Source organism: Podarcis vaucheri (genome assembly GCF_965113315.1).
Source record: "Podarcis vaucheri genome assembly, chromosome: 14".
Classification (NCBI taxonomy): Eukaryota; Metazoa; Chordata; class Lepidosauria; order Squamata; family Lacertidae; genus Podarcis; species Podarcis vaucheri.
Window position 1 is genome coordinate 43184013 of NC_138752.1, and position 21878 is coordinate 43205890.

General features: G+C 45.2%; 1 protein-coding gene across 2 annotated transcripts in view; it reads right to left on the reverse strand.

Annotated features, from left to right (window-relative positions):
* FAM20C (FAM20C golgi associated secretory pathway kinase) overlaps window positions 1–21878 on the reverse strand; it is a 101015-nt gene that overhangs the window by 75904 nt on the left and 3233 nt on the right. For both annotated transcript variants that reach the window (XM_082199749.1, XM_082199750.1), the window contains exon 2: window positions 6190–6368. In XM_082199749.1, the coding sequence (XP_082055875.1) occupies window positions 6190–6368 (179 nt within the window). The remainder of the gene's footprint in view (window positions 1–6189; window positions 6369–21878) is intronic.

The window sequence follows — 21878 nt, forward strand, 5'->3', positions numbered from 1 at the left end:
AATTGCATTTATCTACCACCTTTTCCTTTAAGGAGCTCAAAGCGCTGCACATCCAAACTCAACAGGAGGGTTCCCAATATGGCAGTTTTCATTGCCATTTGGACGCCGGGTGCCATTTTGAATTAAGATGGCAGACCAAAACACGACTTAGGCGTGCCTTCACCTGACCTTTGGTGTGATGGATCCAAACTCACAAATTTTTTAAAATCCATTTTAAAAAATCAACCAAATTAATGGGAGGGGGAGAGGTGTTTCTACAAATTCACAGGCAACGCCTGTAAGTCCCCACTAGTATATAAATAAATAAATCATCTCAATAAAGTGAGAGTGAGTGGGGAACCAGAGAGCCTTCTGAGGCCTTGTTTGACTCCAGCTCCCAGCAGCCCCAGCCAATAGAGCAAATGGTCAGGCATGATGGGAGTTGTAATCCAGCAACAACTGGAGGACACTAGGCACCCCGGAGTATGCATTTTAACAGAAAAAAGGACTGAGCAACATTAAGTCTGAATGGAGCCAGCAAAGAACCAAGTAGCTGAAGCTCTCAAAGCAAGTTGTCTGACCTAGTTCAGCTGTGTCTCCCATTCTTTTGTTTGGTTTTGTGTTTAATGAGGAGGTAAGTGGGGCACACCTGACTTATTTTGGCCTACTGGCTTCCATTTTATCCACTCCCAAAAGGTCACATTGTCTGCTTGAGTGTTATGTGGAGTTCTTTTTTCCCCCTGTCACCATGGCAACGAGGCTTGCCTAATCCCCTTCATCCTTCTGTAGTCTACTGCTGCACATTCAGCTTTACTTCCCCACAAGGGAAGGTCCTGATCCTGGATCAGATGCCTCAGCAATGTCAAACTTGGTTCAAGATGGGGCAGAGAGGCACCTGTGGTCTCCAGGTGTGTCAAACTTGGTTCAAGATGGGACAGAGAGGCACCTGTGGTCTCCAGGTGTTCACCTCCTACCAGCCCCCAGAAGACAAAGGATTGCAAAGATTCCCTGGCAACATCAGGATCCTCCACAAAAAAATGAGCAAAGCATGTGTGAGGAACCTCTGGCCTCCCTGGTGCTGCTGAACTACAACTCCCATCAGCTCCATCCAGCACAGCCAACAGTTCAAGGGCAGTGTTTGAAATTCCCCAAGCGCCAGGTGTGTTTTGCTCCTGGTGTGGGTCCAATCCGACTACGTAGAGATTTCCAGGTGCCAGGTTCATAACCACATTTTAAAGACCTCTGCCTTGGTCCGTAGTAAATACCATCTCCTTTGCCGCCATATGTGTTTCTCCTTCTTGCATACTGGGGGGCGAGAATTGTTTTAAGAGCAAACTACAGTCAAGCAATGTAGTTGAGACCACAGAATCGTAGAATTGTAGCACTGGAAGGGATCCCGGGGGTCATCTAGTCCAACCCCCTGGCAAACAGACGTTCTGTTGTGATGATCGCAACCTAGGTTTTAAGGTGCCTAGCTTTTATATCTGAGTTTCTAATATGATTCAAGGGTAATGGGACTGGTAGTCCAGGAGAATCTGGAAGGGCATAAGTTCCTAAATTTCTATTTTAAGAGCTTATTCAACACCTAAGACTGCCATCCTATTCAAGCTTACTTGCAAGTACCGTATTTTTCGCCTTATAGGACGCACTTTTCCCCCTCCAAAAATGAAGGGGAAATGTGGGTGCGTCTTATGGGGCGAATGCAGGCTTTCGCTGAAGCCTGGAGAGCGAGAGGGGTCAGTGTGCACCGACCCCTCTGGCTCTCCAGCTTTCAGGAAGCTCTGCGCAACCCTCGGGAGACCAGCTCCGAGGGTTGCGCAGAGCTGCCTGCAGTCCCGGGATCAGCGCAGCTCTGCGTGGCCACCGGGAGCCGGGCGCGAAGTCCCGCCCCACTCCCAATGGCCGCGCAGAGCTGCCTGCAGTCCCGGGATCAGCGCAGCTCTGCGTGGCCACCGGGAGCCGGGCGCGAAGTCCCGCCCCACTCCCGATGGCCGCGCAGAGCTGCCTGCAGTCCCGGGATCAGCGCAGCTCTGCGCGGCCACTGGGAGCCGGGCGCGAAGTCCCGTCCCACTCCCGATGGCCGCGCAGAGCTGCCTGCAGTCCCGGGATCAGCGCACTTCTCCCCATAGCCAGCTCCACAAGCTCGGGGGACAGCGGGGAGGCAGAGCGCGCCTTCCCGCTGTTCCCCGACCTGGTTCTTCCAGCCCCACACCTGGGGGGGAAATAATTTTTTTTCTTTATTTCCCCCCAAAAAAACTAGGTGCGTCCTATGGGCCGGAGCGTCCTATGGGGCACAAAATACGGTAGGTGACACTGATCTCAGCGAAACATGCTTCTGAGCAGATTTATGCGTGTTGCACCTTTTCTATCCTACATGGAGCTGAACATGGCATATACATGGTTCTTCTGCTCCCCATTTTGTCCTCACAACAACCCTGTGAGGTAGGTTAGGCTGAGAATTAGTGACCATCTCAAGGTCACCTGGGAGCTTTGCAGCTGAATAGGAATGCAAAACCTGGTCTCCTATGTCCTGGTATGTGCTCTAACCACTACACCACACTGATTCTGATTTTGCTGCCGATGTTTCTAGCTATTTTACAGGGTGTGCTGTATGAACGGAGTATTTTTATTATTGTATTATGATTCACTCTTTTCTCCCCGTTCTATGCTATGCTTCATTTTATTGTTTTTAATTTGGCTGCTCCCTTTCCAAGACTGCTTATGCTGCAAGTGATTAATAAATTAAAACAGCAGCAGCAACCACAGTTAAGTTATTAAGATTGCATTTCAGGTTACCACCCTACCCTCTCAACCTGGAAGTAAGCACCCGTGAATTCAGTGTTGTTTGCTGCTGAGAAGTTGCGTTCAGGGTTTTGCCACTGACTAATCCTAACTAGAATATTCAAAGGCTTGTGCAAATATAATGTACTAGGCAGTTCCTTAACAGTGCCAAAAATGTGGAGACGTTTCAAAGTTGAATCACACGTCAGAATTCCTGCGGAAAACACTTCCACCTGTTATATGTGCTAATCTCTTGGTTGTCAACTGATAATTGGTGCTACATTCTGTAATCTGTACACCAGTGCTCCTAGGTGTTAAGCCAATGACACCTTGTTACGTCATGATATTAAACTGTGAGAACCAACCCAGGTAGGTTCATGGGGGATCTATCCATCTTTGCAGTGCTGGATCAAACCAGAAAACTAAAGACCTGTGAGAAATAAATTCCCTGGCCCTGGCCTGCAACTCTGTGGAGTCCTCCTGGGCTGCTACTGGCTCTGTGGAGAGCCAGTGTGGTGTAGTGGTTAAGAGCGGTAGTCTCGTAATCTGGGGGACCGGGTTCGCGTCCCCTCTCCTCCACATGCAGCTGCTGGGTGACCTTGGGCCAGTCACACTTCTCTGAGGTCTCTCAGCCCCACTCACCTCACAGACTGTTTGTTGTGGGGGAGGAAGGGAAAGGAGAATGTTAGCCGCTTTGAGACTCCTTAAAGGGAGTGAGAGGCGGGATATCAAATCCAAACTCTTCTTCATCAAACCAGACCGTAAGTCCTTGCAGGATCAAGGCCATACTTCACACATTCCTTGTGGTTTTTGCCTGGCTGGAGTATGTCCTTGAACTGTGGCAATGGCTCTTGCTTGCCAGAATGGAGGATGGAGAAAGAGATGTGTTTGTATATATGAACCTCTGATTCTTGTACCCCACTGTACCAAGGAAAGAATCATCTCTGTTGCTCCACCCACGTTTGCCGTTGGTCCTGCCCTGAACAGTATGTGGCCCACGAGAATGTGGCCTACGAAGAAATGTGGCCCTAGTGCTCCCTTCGCATTTATTCCCACCAGGAAACCACCTTTACTGGATTTTTCTCCAAAGGACATGTACATGTTTGAACCCTTTGTCCCTCCTCATTGCCTGGGTGGCACCCTGAGACAGAAGCAAGAATGGTGACCCAGTATAGAGGGCATGGGTCCTTTGAGTCCTTGGCCCAGTATACCTGAAGGAGCGTCTCCACCCCCATCGTTCAGCCCTGAGGTCCAGTGCCAAGGGCCTTCTGGCAGTTCCCTCACTGCGAGGAGTGAGGTTACTGAGAACCAGGCAGAGGGCCTTCTCGGTGGTGGCACCTGCCCTGTGGAACGCCCTCCCATCAGATGTAAAGGAGAGAAGCAACTATCTGACTTTTAGAAGACATCTGAAGGCAGCCCCTGTTCAGGGAAATTTTTTATGTTTGATGCTTTATCATGTTTTTAATATTCTGTTTGGAGCCGCCCAGAGTGGCTGGGGAAACCCAGCCAGATGGGCGCGGTATAAATAAAAAAGTATTATTATTATTATTATTAAATGTTGGTAGGTTCAGCTGGTCTGGGAAGGCTGCGAGCTGCCGCATCTGCCAAAACTGTACAGGACTGGCAAAGATGCCAAGAGACAGGTTTGCTTCTCCACAGAGCCCGCTAGTGCCGAACTTCACAGCTCCCATCTGTGGCAACACATGCACACTGTGCATTTAAAGCACTATTGCATCACTGTAGCAGTCATGGCTCCTGCTCCTCCCCCACCCCCACATCCTGGGAACTGTAGTTTAAGAGTGCCGAGAGTGGTCAAGAGACTGTTCCCCTCAAACAGCTACAAACTCCAGAGTGGTTTAACAATCAACTCCTCTTCCTCATAATTGTATTTCTCTGCGAGGGAAATACAGGTCTCCTAGCAAATCTCTTAACAAACTACAGTTCCCAGGATGCTTCAGGGGATACCGTTGTTCAGAGTTGAAGTGGTATAAGAGCGCATTAAATGTCCAGTGCGGATGTGAACTGGGTTAAACAGACTAGTCAGGGAGTACATTCTTCAAACATGTAAAAGTGGGGAGGCATAACAGATCAAAGTTAGGTGGCAAGACGGATCAATGAAACATATTAACCACATGAGTCAAACGTGTCTAACTTGGCATAAACCAGCACAAATGCATCTGAGAAAGGTGCAAGATGGTGAGACCCCATCTGTCCGCTCAGGGGTCTCCTCCTTTGCCAGAGCTGCCTGCATCAGCTCTATCATTCCATCCACCCATGTCTGAGAAAGAGGCAAAAGAATCAAAGCCCCTTCCATTGGCTCAGCTGCAAGCGACCCACTACCTGGATCTTCCCTTCTGGACTTAATTATTTTTAAAATTTGTATGCCGCTCTTCATCTCAGGAGCGGTTCACAACATAAAAATACAAGATAAAAAACGCATAATACTTAATAAAAACAGGAACAACAAACCAATAACCGCTGGCCATTCCAGCCAGGGCAACATGTAACTTCATTACGTAAAAGCAACAAAAGAGTTAGCACCTGGCCTTATTTCTTCTCTACCCTCCTCATCCGTTTTTCCTTTAGTAGCACGTCTCTTAGATTGCACGTCATTGTTATCAAATGAAAAGCACCTTCACTAACAGAAACAGGTAGTATATAAAAGGAACCTATATGCAAACAAATATATAGATTTTTCTCAAAAAAAATGGGGGAAGGGAGAAAATCTTGAGGACTATTAGGGTGTGACTGGGACACTGGATAGGCAGTGGGATTCTACTCTATTTAATGTAGTTCAGATACTATCAACAGCAGCCATTCCCTCCAGCATGCCCTCCTTTAGAATAATACTAAATAGGGTTATTCCAAGGTGGGCATTGTGGGCCAGGCATGAGCATTGGTAGCAAACTACATTTGAAAGAAGAATGGAAAAAGCCAATGCTCTTTGTCCATCAAAGCCCCTATCCCTGAGAAGTTCTAGATTTTCTCACGTGTCACCACCACCAAAGAGGCCCCATAAAGTTTCTGCCTCTCAGCTCAACACTATGGCTGCATTTTGCCACTAGACGCCTCTAAGGGTTGTTCTTAGGAATTGCTTCTAAAGCCAATACAGAGCTGGCAGAAACTTTGCTTTAAAGCCAATTCAGAGCTAGCAGCAAGTTCGCTGTAAAGCCAATACAGAGCCAGGAGCAGATTCGCTTTAAATCCAATTTGGAGCCAGTAGCAGGTTTGCTGTAAAGCCAATTCATAGCTAGCAGTGGCTTCTCTTTACAGCCTCCCAAAGCAGAAAGCAAACCTTATTGGAACCATCTTTTAGGAGCAACCAGTATAAACCCAAGTAAAATATCCCTCATCCACAAGCAGAAACAAAAAGAAGGAACAAATGATTTGCACAGTCTGCTGTTAGGAACTGCGTTTTCATCAACCTACCGACACTTGTTATTTTCTGGGAGGCCAGGTCCTGAAGCAAGGCTCCGACTGCCGGGTTGTGTCTGGAATACAGTTCATATCGATTAATGCCAATGTGGAATTTGAGCCAGTTTGGATAGGAATCAATTGACGTTTCTCCAGTGGGTAGAAACTCTTCGTCTTCATTGCCTTCATTTTGCCTACCAAAATAAAATAGAACAAGAGACGGGAGAAGATTAGGTTTCCTTAAAATGCCAGCAATGCACTTTGCAACATGTCAGTGAGGGAGAGGAGAAATTGGGGAGGGGAGCAAATGGGACGGATTCCAAGCCTGGGGAGGTGCCAAGAAAAGCAATAGGTCAGGGCAGCAATTCTTAAACTCTGTTGTACTGCAGATGAGTGTTCTGGCTTGCTTGCGTTGGAAGTGCAATGGCAGAGATCATTCAATGTGTAACTTATGTGCTGATTCTGTTAGTGTTATAGTCAACTAGCCAAGAGGGGGATGAGTGGCAGTGTTGCTTAGCAGCCAGACAGAGTGGCATGATGTTTGCTGAGATAGCAGATACTCTGATTGGCTGCATAGTTCTGAGGGAGCTTTTCCTCTGTGTATTTGGTTTCATGTCTCCCTGCTGTGTACAAGTCCTGAAGTTAAATTGCCAGTGTGCAAAAGCTCTCTGCTTATTTCTCCTAAAATTACACACTAAACTATGCACTAAATAGTTTCATCATTAAAGGCTTGGACTCCATCTGCATTATTTAAAGAGACTTTGCTAACAACCCTCTTTGTGTGTTTTCAATTTGGACCACGTGAAGTTTCAAAACTGTCTTCAAAGACAGTTGACAGTTAACTGTCTACATAAAGTGCATAATCCTATAGCACCTCAGAAAGCAAAATGAAAACACTGTCAAAAATGGCCCTAAACATTAATATTTGCCAGGCCTACATAAGCAAACTCTAGGCCTTGCTTTCCTGAGTCACCTTCTCTAATAAAACAACAATCAACAGATGCCATGCTCTAGTTTTTCAAGGGAGAGGGGGAAAGGGGGTACAGTGGTACCTTGGGTTACAGACGCTTCAGGTTACAGACTCCGCTAACCCAGAAATAGTACCTTGGGTTAAGAACTTTGCTTCAGGATGAGAACAGAAATCGCACAGCGCTGGCACAGCGGCAGCAGGAGGCCCCATTAGCTAAAGTGGTGCTTCAGGTTAAGAACAGTTTCAGGTTAAGAATGGACCTCCAGAACGAATTAAGTTCTTAACCAGAGGTACCACTGTATCTCCCTCACCACTTCATGACCAGAGGAGCAGAGTGTAGGGGGAGGGAGCTGCAAGTCTTAGCTGGCACCAGGGGAAGACTTCAAGGGCACCACTGGGCCCATGGGTGTCACGCTGGCAACCTCTAAGTCGACCCCCAAATAAATGTGAAAGAACTTAGAAACCTCCACCTATTGTAAACAAAAATCTGCCCTTTTTCCCTTATGAGGTATCCAAGAGCCCATATAGAGTCCTTGCATAGGTTCCCTATTGGTAGGAGAAAATAATAGAGGCCAACCAGAAAAGCAAAGCAGCTAGTAAGCCTGATCTTTATTGATCTGTTGCAACAGGGTGCTCCCCTCACCCGTAGGAGAGAGGAGGAACCCAGAACAATGCCGTGCAAGGACTTATATGGACTTTTGAAATTGCCACCCTGTAGATCAAGACCACCCCCAGATACATCATACCTACATCACAGAAAAGGTGGTCTAAAACAGAAATTTGAATGTTGTTTTTCTCCTGTCCTTGTTTATCTCCTGTCTGGCAGGTTACTTGATTGGATTGCCTGGGGAGCCTGACCAGTCTTTTTGTAATGATAAATACTTAGTTTGTGGGCCATGTCACAGGCTCACACCCTATTCAAACACAGACATACCCTTAAGACAGGATTTGTGAAGGAAAAGACAATGGGGAGGCCTTTCCATTTTCCTTTGACCTTGCAGAGAAAACATTTGGTCAGTTTGGGACAGTTTGGGAATCAAAATGGTTCCAGGTTGGTCTTCCTGTGCTGATCTATGTACGTGCTTGGTTGGTACACTTATGAACATTTAACATATATCTAAGACTTCAAAATTCCTATCACACACCCCATCCCAAGAAGAATGGTTTGGTCTTCAGGAGATGTTCTCTCTCCACCCCTCATGACATGCCCCCCCCAAAAAAACTGATGTACCTATCTCAGGGGTGTCCTAACCTTTTTCAAAGAGGGCCAGATTTGATGAAGTGAACATGCGTGAGGGCCAACCAACGTTGTTGAGCTTTTTTTAGGATTGAAGTTGTTGAGCTTTTTTGCTTTTTTCTTTTTTTAGGATTTTACCCCAGGAAATAAACAGCCACAGGGGCTGGATTAGGCCCCCAAAACGGACTTTGGACATGTCTGACCTATTTCATTCCAATATGAATTGATCCCGAGGAAGGAAGACTTTTTTAAAAAGCGGGATGTGAAGTTACAAAAACCACCCATCTTGGTTGTCTGCCAGAGCAGGTATAACATACCACAATGCAACAGGGCTGTGTCAGTACATTGGGAAGGGGGGTGCGGCTGGGTTAAGAATCACCTGCTCATGTTGGCAAGTGTGGCATCCACAGAGGAAATCCAAAAACGCCTTTTCAGTATTGGTATGGAAATTATGGGGGGGGGCACATCTTTAAAGTTGTTAAATGTTACAAATATTATGCTTCAATGTATCCTTTCGACTTGGCAGCTCAGGGAAGTCACCTAGCTTTAACAATCATATAAAATCAACTCCTTTGCCAGTTTCCTCCATTCCAACACTGTTTTGCCCTTGAAAAATAGGGACTCCAGGAAGTGCCCAGAGGTGACAATTGCTGAGCTGATTGTTGGCCAAGGAAAGCCTAATCCCATCACCAGACTTGCCAAGGGGTCCAGACATGCAAAGGGAGTTCTATTGTACTTTGGGTGGTGGGACTTCAGAGCTGTTTGCCTATGCTAATCTTCTACCTGGGTCTTGCCCTGACATGTTTGCCAAGGTTAAACTAGTGTAACCCCTGTCTAAAAAGGTAAAGGGACCCCTGACTATTAGGTCCAGTCGTGACTGACTCTGGGGTTGCGGCGCTCATCTCGCTTTATTGGCCGAGGGAGCAGCTTCTGGCAAACCAGAGCAGCGCACGGAAACGCCGTTTACCTTCCTGCCGGAGCGGTACCTATTTATCTACTTGCACTTGGATGTGCCTTTGAACTGCTAGGTTGGCAGCAGCAGGGACCAAGCAACGGAAGCTCACCCCATCACGGGGATTCAAACCGCCAACCTTCTGATCAAACCGCCAACCTTCTGATTGGCAAGTCCTAGGCTCTGTGGTTTAACCCACAGCACCACCTGCATCCCAACCCCTGTCTACTCCTCCCCTTTTTGCAACATTTCAGTGATGTGTCGATGATGTATCAATGATGCTGTACAAACTGTATTCTGGGATATGGTGGGAAAGTTTTAAAAGTCCTTGTCACCCCATCCTCGGGATTCAAAATTCCTCTTTGAACCTGTTGCGCAATAAACTTTGGTCTACAGCTATTTGCTCCGGTTGGTGGCTGGACTCCTTCCTTTATTCTTCAGGGACCCACAGGCTCTGCCCGACGAGTTGGGTGACTGAGCAGCCTCACACCTAGATTTTTCCATAACAGTATGACAGTGGCGTAGCGTGGGTTGTCAGCACCCGGGGCAAGGCAAGTAATTTGCGCCCCCTAACCCATGGATTTGCGCCCCCTAACCCGTGGATTTGCGCCCTCTAACCCTAACCCCCAGATGTTGCGCCCAGTGCGGCTGGCCCCCCCTGCACCCCCCATGCTACGCCACTGCAGTATGAAGCAATAGCTGAAGACTGCAGAGTTCTCAAGCTGCCATTTAGGACATGAAGATAACTCAAAACTCTCAGGGATAGAGGGGGGAAATCCCCATTAAGCAATCCATACTTGCAAATGGTTTTTCTTTGTGACCTTTGATGCTGATTCTCCTGTTTGCAAGAGGAGTTAATATTCTACAGTGCAGCTCTCACATCCCTTTTCCCACTTTATATGTGTGTTTAGCTTTGTTAGCTTTCAGGAGGGGGAGAGGATCTGGAATGTGCGGTTTCGACATTTCATTTTATTCCCTGGGAAAGCTCCCACCCCGCTTCCGCCTTGCCAAAGGCTCTCCAAGGCAGCTTATGGGCAAATTTTGAAACTGACTAAATATGCCATCAAGACAACGAAAGAGTAACACGGAAAGTGTAAAACACTTGGTAGCAAGTAGCATCTTGGCAGCAGAACTTGCAGCTAATGACCAGAGCAAATTCATTGGTCTTCCTCTGTTTAGCTCCTGCTGCCATTTCCCTCACATCTCCAATTTTAAATTGTAAGCTCAGCAGGGCAGGGACCTAGCCTCTTGTATGGTGCAAAGCACAGTGCGCATTGAGGGTGCTGGGCAGATCAATAATAATTACGATAAATGTCTGCTTAACTTTCGTCCACTCTCAAAACAAACAAACAGCAATGTTTTGGAGGTGTTTTAGTACTTTCATGAGATTTCTGGTGTATTTTGGGGGAGGTTTTGGGTTCCAGAAAACATTTTGTGTCTTGTGCTTTCAGATCAGGTTTGCATGACAAAACCAGAGCAAGAAAGCACTTGTTCAGTGGAGACAGAATTGTTCTGTGCAGTAAATGGATGCCTCTGCTCTGCCCCTGGATCTGAATAAGCAACCCAATTTCAGATCCTTTAATAAGCCATTATTCTCATTTTCAATTACAAACAACAAAAGGTTAAAAGTGTTACAAAAAGAGAGTAAAATACTGTAAACTGTCTAGGAAAAAAACACCTACATTTCAAGAGAAAACTAACATTAACATTTGGGGGTGTTACGGCTAAAATCTGGGTGCAGGGCTACTCTGCCACCCAGCTCGTCGGACTAGGTCCGCGGGTCCATGCGGAAGAAAATGAGCTCAGCCGGAAGCAGGAGCAAACTGCAGAAGATCCAAGTTTATTGCGCAACAGGTTCAAGGCGAGATTGAACCCCGAGAAAGGGGTGACATGAACTTTTGAAATTTCCCTCCATATCCCAGAATACAGTGCAAAATACATCCCAGTTACATCACGAATACATTAAGAGGTTGGGTTACACAGATTACATCACGAATACATTAGGAAGAGGTTGGGTTACACCGGATTAACATATGGAGGAGGGAGGGGGGAATATGCAGAGAGCTGGAGATATGGAGGAGGGAGGGGGGAATATGCAGAGAGCTGGAGATATGGAGGAGGGAGGGTGGAATATGCAGAGATGCGCAGATAAGCACATCCTGAGAAGACAATGGTCCATGTATGCATAGTCTGTCACCTGGCATCACCCGGAGGAAGGGCTTGGCAGAGCGATTTGACCGGATTAGGGTCTTGACACCTTGCTTGAGGGATTATGGAGGACAGGGGAGGTGTCATGGGGTCCTAGAGAAATTGAGCAAATTGGCACGTTGATTTTCTATGAATTTTATAGAATTTAGCCCCTTTTGACATTGACAATTGGAAATAAATGGATATATTGTAGCGAAGAAGAAGGTGAAGAAGACATGCCCCCCCCTTCCGTATCAGTCCCCCATTCGGAGATAGATTTGCATTAAAGTTCTGTAGGAACTTACAAATCTTTTCTCCGCACCCTAAATCTCGGTGAATGTAGGGGTTCCCTGTGAGTGGGAATAGGCTCTAATGGAAAAGGAGGTGGGTTGAGCAGGGCAGGAAAAGAGGGAGCAACACGGACGAATATAATGTACGTGCGTGTTATATAGATATGCGCTAAATAATACCAGATGTGTAGCTTTATGCAAACCTGAAAGGGACTTGCAAGCCATGCCTCTTACGGTCATTTGCAAGTATAGCAGTGCAGGTAGCTGCATATAGGGTATTATATAAAAGAACACCTCTTGTATTTTGTTGCTAAATTACTCGTGGCATCCTAGCTCTTGGGAGAAACATTTTCAATAGTGGTGTATGCTTTACATTTAGCAGGAAGGTCCACTACTGACTGAAAAATGCAGTTTGCTTTTTAGCCCCACCGTTTTTGTGTTCTCAGGTGCCAAGATTACCGATACACGTATGCAGGGAGACAGGCTGTCTGGTCAGGAGGTTTTGGAAGGCAATTGTGCTACTTTATTGTTTGTTCTTACTACAAGGCAGAGCGAGAGTGAGATGGGTATTTCAAATAGATGTACAGTCGAAAGGGAATTTCTCCATTCATTGCAGCAGCTCCTGTTTATTCCTATTAGGTTCAGGCAGGAGCAATCGCCAGTAAATTGTTGCCTTTATTTACAGGGTTTCAAATTTTGAAAATCCATAGGCAACACAAAGCAATGAACGTCTTCTAAGAAGTCAATTCCATTGAACTCAGTGGGACTTACTCCCCGGTGTGTGGTGGCAGCCCAAGTACAGGAATAAAGAATAAATATTTTTTTAAAAAAATAAAAACAGGGAATTAAGTTTAATGATAAAAAGCACCTTGCATACTGTCAGTTAACACACAAATACACACACATCAACTCTGTGTTTGGATTTAAAAGTGCAGGTAAATAACTTATAACGTTATCTTGTTTCAGCCCCTCTTGGCACAGTCGTAAGCCCTTTCTCAACTGCTGAGAAAATCAAACAGTTCCCCGAATGACAGCATTTCAAAGCTTAGAAGCAACAATGTCATAACCTTTAAAAAGTAAGCTGAATTGCAGGTGCTCTAGATGGAAAAGTGTGACAGGAATTCTCTCGCATAACTAAACCAGCACATTTTCTATACAATATATTGGAAACACACACACACATACCCCAGAACTGTGATAGAAAACTTGCTAAAAGAAGATGTGATCGCTATGATCTATAGAAGCTGGAGCCCCCCAATGTTAAAAGATATTTGACTGAATATAAGGAATACAAGTGGACTTGTAAAAAAAATATGTTACTGTTCAGGATGCTGGCCAGCCAGCTACCTGTGGTCCATTTCCAGGCTACTCCATTGCATTCTATTCCAATCCCTTCCTAGAACAGCCAGTCAGCATTTTGTAGCCACTAAGCTTGATTAGCCTTCATTGAGCTGTTGGTCTCAGGGTGTCTGTCTGTCTGTCTGTCTGTCTGTCTGTCTGTCTGTCTGTCCCCCCCTCTCTCTCTCTATCTCTCTCTCTCTCTCTCTCTCTCACACACACACCTTTCCCATATTGGTCCAAATACAAGCCACCCCTGAATATATGCCCTTAACATGAGATTGCTTTGAAAAGAAATATATATACAATCAATCTCCAGAATCATCCATTGGTTTTTGCAATATAAAAACAACATGTGCAACTCCTGACTTGTCTCACAATGAATAACTCACCCAACACCACCCAGGTTGATCCTTTTACTAAAATGACCAAGTATACAAAAGTTCCTCATGGTTGCTGAGGCCTCATCTTAAATCACAGCTTCTCCACCTGGAAGAACTCAGGTTCCATAATACCCAGGTTTGGTGCCTATATGTAGACACGCATACCCCTAAAGGGTTTTGTTGTTGATGATGATGATGTGGAAAATATTGGAGTTCCCCTTGACCATGCTGACACCCCCACTTTTTGCATTAGGAAGGATGCCTTGGTAAGGATGCCTTGAAGAAAGAGTTCTCCACCAGGGGAGAAGTTGATTTGATATCCCTGCCAAAATTGACTCTGAGCTAATTCTTCAGTGGTGCACTTTTGGGATGACATAAGTAAAAAAAAACCTGCTCCTTTTCCCTTATGGGGTACCCAAGAGCCCATATAGAGTCCTTTTGTAGGTTATGTATTAGTAGGAGAAAATAACAGAGACCAACCAGAGAATATTGAGAAGCAAAGCAGCTAGTAAGCCTGATCTTTATTAAACTGTTACAACAGGGTGCTACCCCACACACAGGAGAGAAGAGGAGGACCCAGAGCCATGCATGCAAGCCCTTATACTGTATGGACATTTTAAATTGTCCACCCTGGAGTCCAAGACCACCCCCAGAAACATCATACATACATCACAGAAGGGGTGGAGCCCAAGACCACCACCCAGATACATCATTCCTATATCACAGAAAAGGCGGTCTACAACAGAAATCTGAGTGCGTTGTTTATCTCCTGTCTGGCAAGTTACCTGATTGCATTATCTGGGTCTTGGCCACTCTTTTGTTATTATAACTACTTAATTCCTGAATCTAGATCACAGGTCACACCCTGTTCATATCTTGAATGTGCCCTTAAGACAGGATTTGTGAGGAAAGAGACAATGGGGATGTTTCCCACCTTGACCTTGCAGAGAAATATTTGAGGTCAATTTGTTCAGGATCTAATCTGTGGGGTTTCAGACATGTGGTTTATATATACAGTTATGAACGAACACACACACACACACACACACACACACACAAACTTAAAATTCTTATAACAGGATAATGATTTTTATTTATTTCTTAAAGGTGTCTTTCATCCAGTTCTGAGCTTTCAGACTGAACTGGTTACAGTCCTACCCGTGAGTACTCACAAGTAAGTCCTACCAGATTCAACGCTCCCAGAGATAAGTGGTATTCAGATTGCAGCCTTCACTAGCAATAGGCCTTATGAGGAACATGAAAATAGAAGAACTCTGCTGGATTATGTCAAGTCCCATCCCATCCAGCAGTCTGTTTCCACAATGTCCAACCCCTAGGAAGCCAGCAGGCGGAATCTGAGTGCCATATCGTTCTCTCCCTATTTGCAATTCCCAGAAGCTGGAATTCAGAAGCCAGTAGAGGTAGAGCATGGCCCTCCTGGTCCAACTGGAGGATCCCTAGATCCCTTTTCATGTGTGATGAGAAAAAAAGGGAGAAGAGGAGGGTTCAGCGCCTTCATCCTGCCCTTCCTGAGGGAGTCTGCCTAGAGACCTCATTACTATCATTTAGGCGCCAGGCAAAAAACATTCCTGTTTTCCCAGGCTTTGAAGAACTGCTAATGTAAGCGTTCCGAAACTCAGAGCCGTTTGATTTTACCATCTGCTTAAATTGGTTGTTGCTGCTTTAGGTTTGTTTTTAATTTGCTGCATTAGGTTTTTTTTTTGTAGGCTTTCTGTTATATTATGCCGGGCATTTGGGTGCGACCCAGCTTGCAGAAGAGGGGTTTTGCATGGGGTTAAAACAAACAAAAGTTGGGGACCACGGTCCCAGACTATCCCTGTACTTTTAATCCCTCTCTCTTTGATATTAGAATGATATTCTCAGGTAGCACCCTGTTTTCCTCCTCCTCCTCCCCCCCCTGTCTCTCCCCCTCCCTGAGAGAACAAGGAAGTAAGCATGGTTGCCTTGTTCTTGTCTAGTTCAAGGAATTGTAGAGTTGGAAGGAAGTCTAGGGGTCGTCAAGTCAACCCCCTGCAATGTAGGAATCTCAACTAAAACAGCCAAGACAAATGGCCACCCAACCTCTAAAACTAGACACCTTTTCTGTCCAAGTTATTTATTTCCTACAATAAACAACTTTATTTTACTTTTTACGTGCAGGCATTTATGTGTATGTGTGTGACTGCAATGAACAAAATCTACTCTCTAACCAAGATTCACTAGTTTAAATGCTACTCACTCTGTGTACTAAAAGGGTTCCAACAGGTAATAAACCTTGTTATCCTATTAAATCGTTTATTTTCAATGGTACTTTCCCCCCCTGTAGACCAGCTTGGGAACAACAACAAACAAATATCTATGTTGAAGAAGCTGCAGGATATAAATGATGGAAATAAATAATTAGGGTCCAGATGAGAGGGCAACGAAGGTTTTTACGAGTTGCACAGCAAAGGGATGGGCGTGGGGAATATCCATTGCAGTTTCAACACACATACCAACCTCAAAGAATTATGATGGGCAAAGCCACACAGGGCAAAATCCTCCCATCTGGCCATCATCTCAGGCTGTATGCACTTGGGGGTATGCCTTCTTGAAATCAGCTGGATCTAAGTAGACATGTTTAGGCTTGCATCTTTAAAGGCCTTCTCAGCTGCAACACTTCACCTATTGACACTACCTTATACAGACCATCGGGTCCACTTATCCAATGACCAGCTTGGCTCTCCAGAATTTCAGAGGGGGGACATTCCTAACCCTACCTGGAGATGCCAGAGACTGGATCTGGGGGGTTTCTGCATGCAAAGCAGTTGCTGTACCACTGATCTGGGGCTGAAAGAGGGTTAGGGGCAGGGCCAGATTTAGGTTTGATGAGGCCCTAAGCTACTGGAGGTAATGGGGCCCTTTATATGTCCAGCTGTCCTTTGTCGACAACAAATTGTCACTGTTTTTCGTGTTGAATATATGCTACATGGTACTTTATGGACCTAATAGGTATCTAAAGCCATTTGAACATGTTGTCATGCAACCAGTCCATGCAGAATGTAGGCACCCTATATATAGAAATGAGCAAACCAGCGATATTTTAGGGAGCAGGCTAGCAGGCGGGGTCCATGACTTACATCATAGGAGCCTACACAACACAAAACACTGTTGATTGTATTTTATTTGTTTTTTCTCTTATATTTGGGAAATGTACATTCAGGTTTTTTTCCTTTAATTTTTTTGGGGGTCGCAAAAGAGAGTGGGGCCCTAAACTATAGCTTGTTTAAAGTAAAGGTAAAGGGGCCCCTGACCATTAGGTCCAGTCATGGCTGACTCTGGGGTTGTGGCGCTCATCTCGCTTTATTGGCCGAGGGAGCCGGCATACAGCTTCCGGGTCATGTGGCCAGCATAACTAAGCCACTTCTGGTAAACCAGAGCAGCACACGGAAATGCCGTTTACCTTCCCACCGGAGCGTTACCTATTGATCTACTTGCACTTTGACGTGCTTTCGAACTGCTAGGTTGGCAGGAGCAGGGGCCGAGCAACAGGAGCTCACCCTGTCACGGGGATTCAAACCGCCAACCTTCTGATTGGCAAGCCCTAGGCTCTGTGGTTTAGCCCACAGTGCCACCCACGTCCCTTAGCTTATATATAAATCCGGCACTGGTTGGGAGCCTCATCTAGTGGGCATCAGGCTGAGGAAAGCTGCTGTAAAAAGGTGAAGGTGGCATCCTTGGGACTTTGCATCCAATGTGGATGGGGAGAGGAGATAAATAAGCAAGCTGCCTCAATATATAATGCACCTACGAGAACAGGGACATGCAGTGAAATAAGAAATGTATATGACACCACCTTGAGCTCATTGGAGGACAGATGGGAAAGATATGTAACAGATGTATGTATCAAAGGCCCTGCCATTTTAAGGGACAATATGAGGAGAGCAGGAGTCCAGAGAGGAGTTAAGAAAAGAGCCTGCCTACCTGGCCTTGTATATCCAAGAAGTCATCCCTCTGTATTGAGGGAAAGGGGGACTAGTTCAATCAGAAAAAAGGACCCAGCAATTGCCTCCAGCAATATAAAAAGAAAATTAAAAAATTCCTTCCAGTAACACCTTAAAGACCAACTAAGTTTGTTATTGGTATGAGCTTTTGTGTGCATGCACACTTCTTCAGATACGCTGAAACAGAAGTCACCAGACCCTTATATATAGTGAGAGGGTGGGGAGGGGTATTACTCAGAAGGGTGGTGGGAATGGGAGATTGGCTGATAGGTGTGGTAAACCTGTAGCTGTCTTATTACAAAAGAATTTCAGAAATAGACTGGAAAGAGAAGTTGCTGAATTGCAACTCATTACCAAACTTAAAACCATGGAGAGACCTGGTCTGAATAGAGACATTGGATTCTTATCTCATTATACATGATAAAGCTGTCTTTAGCCATCTCACCCCTTGCTTTTTCCTGTAAGACCAACTAACAATCGTCAACAGGTTTACCACACCTATCAGCCAATTTCCCATTCCCACCACCCTTCTGAGTAATAACCCCTCCCCACCCTCTCACTATCTATAAGGGTCTGGTGACTTCTGTTTCAGTGTATCTGAAGAAGTGTGCATGCACACGAAAGCTCATACCAATAACAAACATAGTTAGTTTCTAAGGTGCTACTGGAAGGAATTTTTTTATTTACTTTTGACTACGGCAGACCAACACGGCTACCTACCTGTACAATAAAAATATTATCCACCCGTATTCATTTTTTATGAATGCATTGTTTAACAGCAGGGAAGGGACAATCCTGAATGAGGCCACAAAAGGAGGAAGGATACAGCTCACACCTTTTGTTATATATCTATGTCTTTGGGGCTACAATTTAGCACATGACATTTGCATATACAAAAAGGGTGTCTTTGTTGGGTGGAGTGTAAATGGACAAATTACTTTTGTCGGGGGAGAGAATGGAAGCTTGCACCTTATCCAGTAGGATCTCTGACTCTTTCGGGGACAATAAAAAAGAGAGCCTGTGTGGTATTGTGGTTAGAGTGTCCGACTAGCATATGAGACCAAGGTTCGAATCTCCACTCGGTTATGAAGCTCACTGGGTGAGCTTGGGCCCGTCACTCACTCTCAGCCTAACCTACCTCAGAGGGTTGTAGTGAGGAAGAAACGGGGAGGTGGAGATCTAAAGGCATCACGTTGAGCTCCTTGAAGGAACAAGTGGGTTATAAATGCAGTAAGCAAAGCATCAAATGGATGTCTGAATACCAGCCTCTAGAAATCACAAAGGGGGCAGGAAGAGTATTCTTTCACTCAGCTCTTGCTCTCAGGCTACCCATAGGTTTCTGGCTGGCCACAGCGAGAACAGGATGCGACTTTGGCCTGATCCAGCTCCTAATACTCTTATTCGGAGATGGACCCTAGAATTCAACATTGAGGGGATTTGCACTTCCTTTTATCTTTATAACAGCAACTCCTACAATGCTATCCTAAGGGGTGGGAAGAGTTTTTGCAAACAGTGTTTAGACCACCTGCAATTCTTTCAGCTTTGGAAGTTAGCAGTGCAGCCCTACACATGTCTATCCAAAGGGGCTCACTCTTAGTGAGTATAGGAATACAGCAGTAGTGTCCAAACCTTTTTCAAAGAGGGCCAGATTTGATGAAGTGGAGGGCCATGAGGGCTGACCAAAGTTGTTGACCTTTTTTAGGATTGAATATTTTTGGGGATTTTAACCCAGTAAATAAACTGCCACAGGGGACAGATTAAACCGACCAGGCCCCCAAAATGGACTTTGGGACATGCCTAGACTACAGGATCAATCAGCAAATGACCAGAGTGTGAAAGGTAAGAGCATATGAACTCTGCTGGATCAGACCAACGGCCCATCTAGTCCACATCCTGTTCTCAAAGTGGCCACCCACATGTCTGTGGAAAACTCACAAGTGGGACCAGAGCTCAAGAGCACTTTCCCTACTCCTATGGTTTCCAACAACTGGTATTCAGAAGCATTAATGTCTCTGACTGTGGTGGCAGAGTATAACCGTCTTGGCCAGTAGCCATCAATAGCCTTCCTCTCCATTGACTCGAATAATCCTCTTTGAAAGCCACCCAAATCGGTGGCCATCACTGCTTCCTGTGGGAACAATATCTAGTGGTGTCACCAAATATCTGGAAAATGGGATCTAGTATAGTAGTGGTCAGTGTTAGAAACAGATATGAAAGCTAGGAGCTGAATAACACCTTAAACCTAGGTTATGGGCACAACTACGGAATGTCTAGGCACTCTTTTTTATAAGAATACAGAGCTGAAATATGAATGAACTGCAGCTAAAATATTATGCTCATTTTTCACATGTTCTAGTCCTTCCCCTGCCCACCTCACTAATATTCTTCAAGAGGGTCTCTTCTCCGATCTTCAGAGAGTAGCTGGAAGTAGGGAGGCAGAAAAAAGGTCCTCCTTTCCTTCCACTCTGCAGTTTTAATCTGAAATCTTAGGCGCAATACTGCACCCAGGGCTCAGAAACGGCTCACGCTAATGAAATTCCCTGTTGCGAAATGTGCCTAGAACAATGGGAGTTTCGAACACTGGAAGTGGTAGTAGTGGCAGTGGGCGAGGATGTCAGCATGGTTATCTCAAATTCTCTGCATCCTGCCAGGGTGTGTCTGGGCTTAAATCTGCAGGAGTTCCCTCAGCAGTTCAAATTATTGGACAATATACTAAGATCTTCATCCCTGGGGTTTGTTTTTTTTAAAAAAGAGAAAGTGGGAACACGGAAGCCTGAAAAGATAGGGAGGGGGAGAGAGAAAGACACACCTTTTTTCTAACATACTTGGTTCTCTTCAGGAACCCACTACTAGCACAATCCTGTACATGTCTACTCAGAAGTAAATCCCACTATGGTTGATGGGGCTTATTTCCAGGTGAAACAGCCGTTTAAGCTAGAGACACATCCTATATAATTAAAAGTAAGCAATTCATTCAGCAGTTCCAGCAAAGGGTTGGAGGTGAGTAGATTATACACTGACAAAGGCAGTGGAGAAACGAGATGGGATTGGACATACTTCCTATTTCACCATCACAGCTTCATCTTTGGTGGATGAGATTAGCAGGCTCCATTCACACAACTCCTTGTTGTTTTTTAAGAAAGGTTTCTGGGAAGGGAAGGCTGGCTGTGGTGGAAGTCATAACATCTATCCAGTTCCTCTTGCTGTGGTGAATTAAATCTGGCACCTCCACTGAAATAAAATCCTCCAAATTCTATTTTCTCTACCTAACAAGGGGTAAACATGGGCTGGGGGATCACTGACAGGTGGAAAGACCATGAATATCCTTCTTCTTATTCCTAGTTATTTGTCTTTTGGGTAGATTAACTCTGCAAACCCATTTCAGCTCAGATGAAACAATCTAACAACCTTCTTCTCAGTGACAGGATTCCTAAAAACACTGTATCTCACCTTCCTTTTTGGGGAGAAGGGTAACAATTCTGATTGCACATAGGCAGAGAGACACTGAGGACTAATCAGGAAGTTCAAAGTGGTATTATAAAAGACATTAGTTTGTGTTATTTTTGAAAGACCCACTACCCATTATCTGTTGTTTGAAGGGGGGGCAGTACCAGTGGGAGAATCACTGAGAGTGAGAAGAAGACATGGCAATTCTGCCTCTTCAGTTTTTGGTTGGGTGGGCAAGACATCTCCAGGTGCTATCTTTAAAGGAAAACATTGCCATTTTGCCCCTGAGATCCTTATCTCTTTCCACAGTGCAGGCGGGGTGGGTGGGTGGGAATCAAAGAAGGGGTTTAACATAAACCAAAGCTACCTTTCACAACACACAGTGCTCTCTTAGAAATGTTATCTCTGCCGTTATTTATTTGGGGGGAGGGGAGGTCAACCAAGACTTCTTCATTTTTACAACAGCTGGAGAAGAGAAATATCTTCCACAGGAACAACTTACTGAGAAAGCAGTATCATAGAATGCACTCTGGTTTGTTTGTTTTTTGGAAGGGTGACAGTCAGTAAAATATTTGTATTTGTTAATGTTAGCCTTGGCATCAATAACTGCAAAACTAGGAGCAGGAGAGAGAGAGAGAGAGAGAGAGAGAGAGAGAGAGAGACACCAGCCATTGCTATCTCAGGATATCTTATCTAGTTTAAGAAGGGAGTGTCAATCACTATAAGACTCTTATGGGGGGCATTAACTACTGCAAGAATCTTACCTATATATTTTAGGTTTGAAGGGAGGAGAAAATCAGAAGGAGTGGCATCAGCTGATGCTGTTACAGAACTCGGCTGTCTCTTATATTTTTGTAGGGTGTGTGAGGCCTTTAAAAAAATATATTAAGGGGGGCTGGTGGTAGCCAATGCAAGAC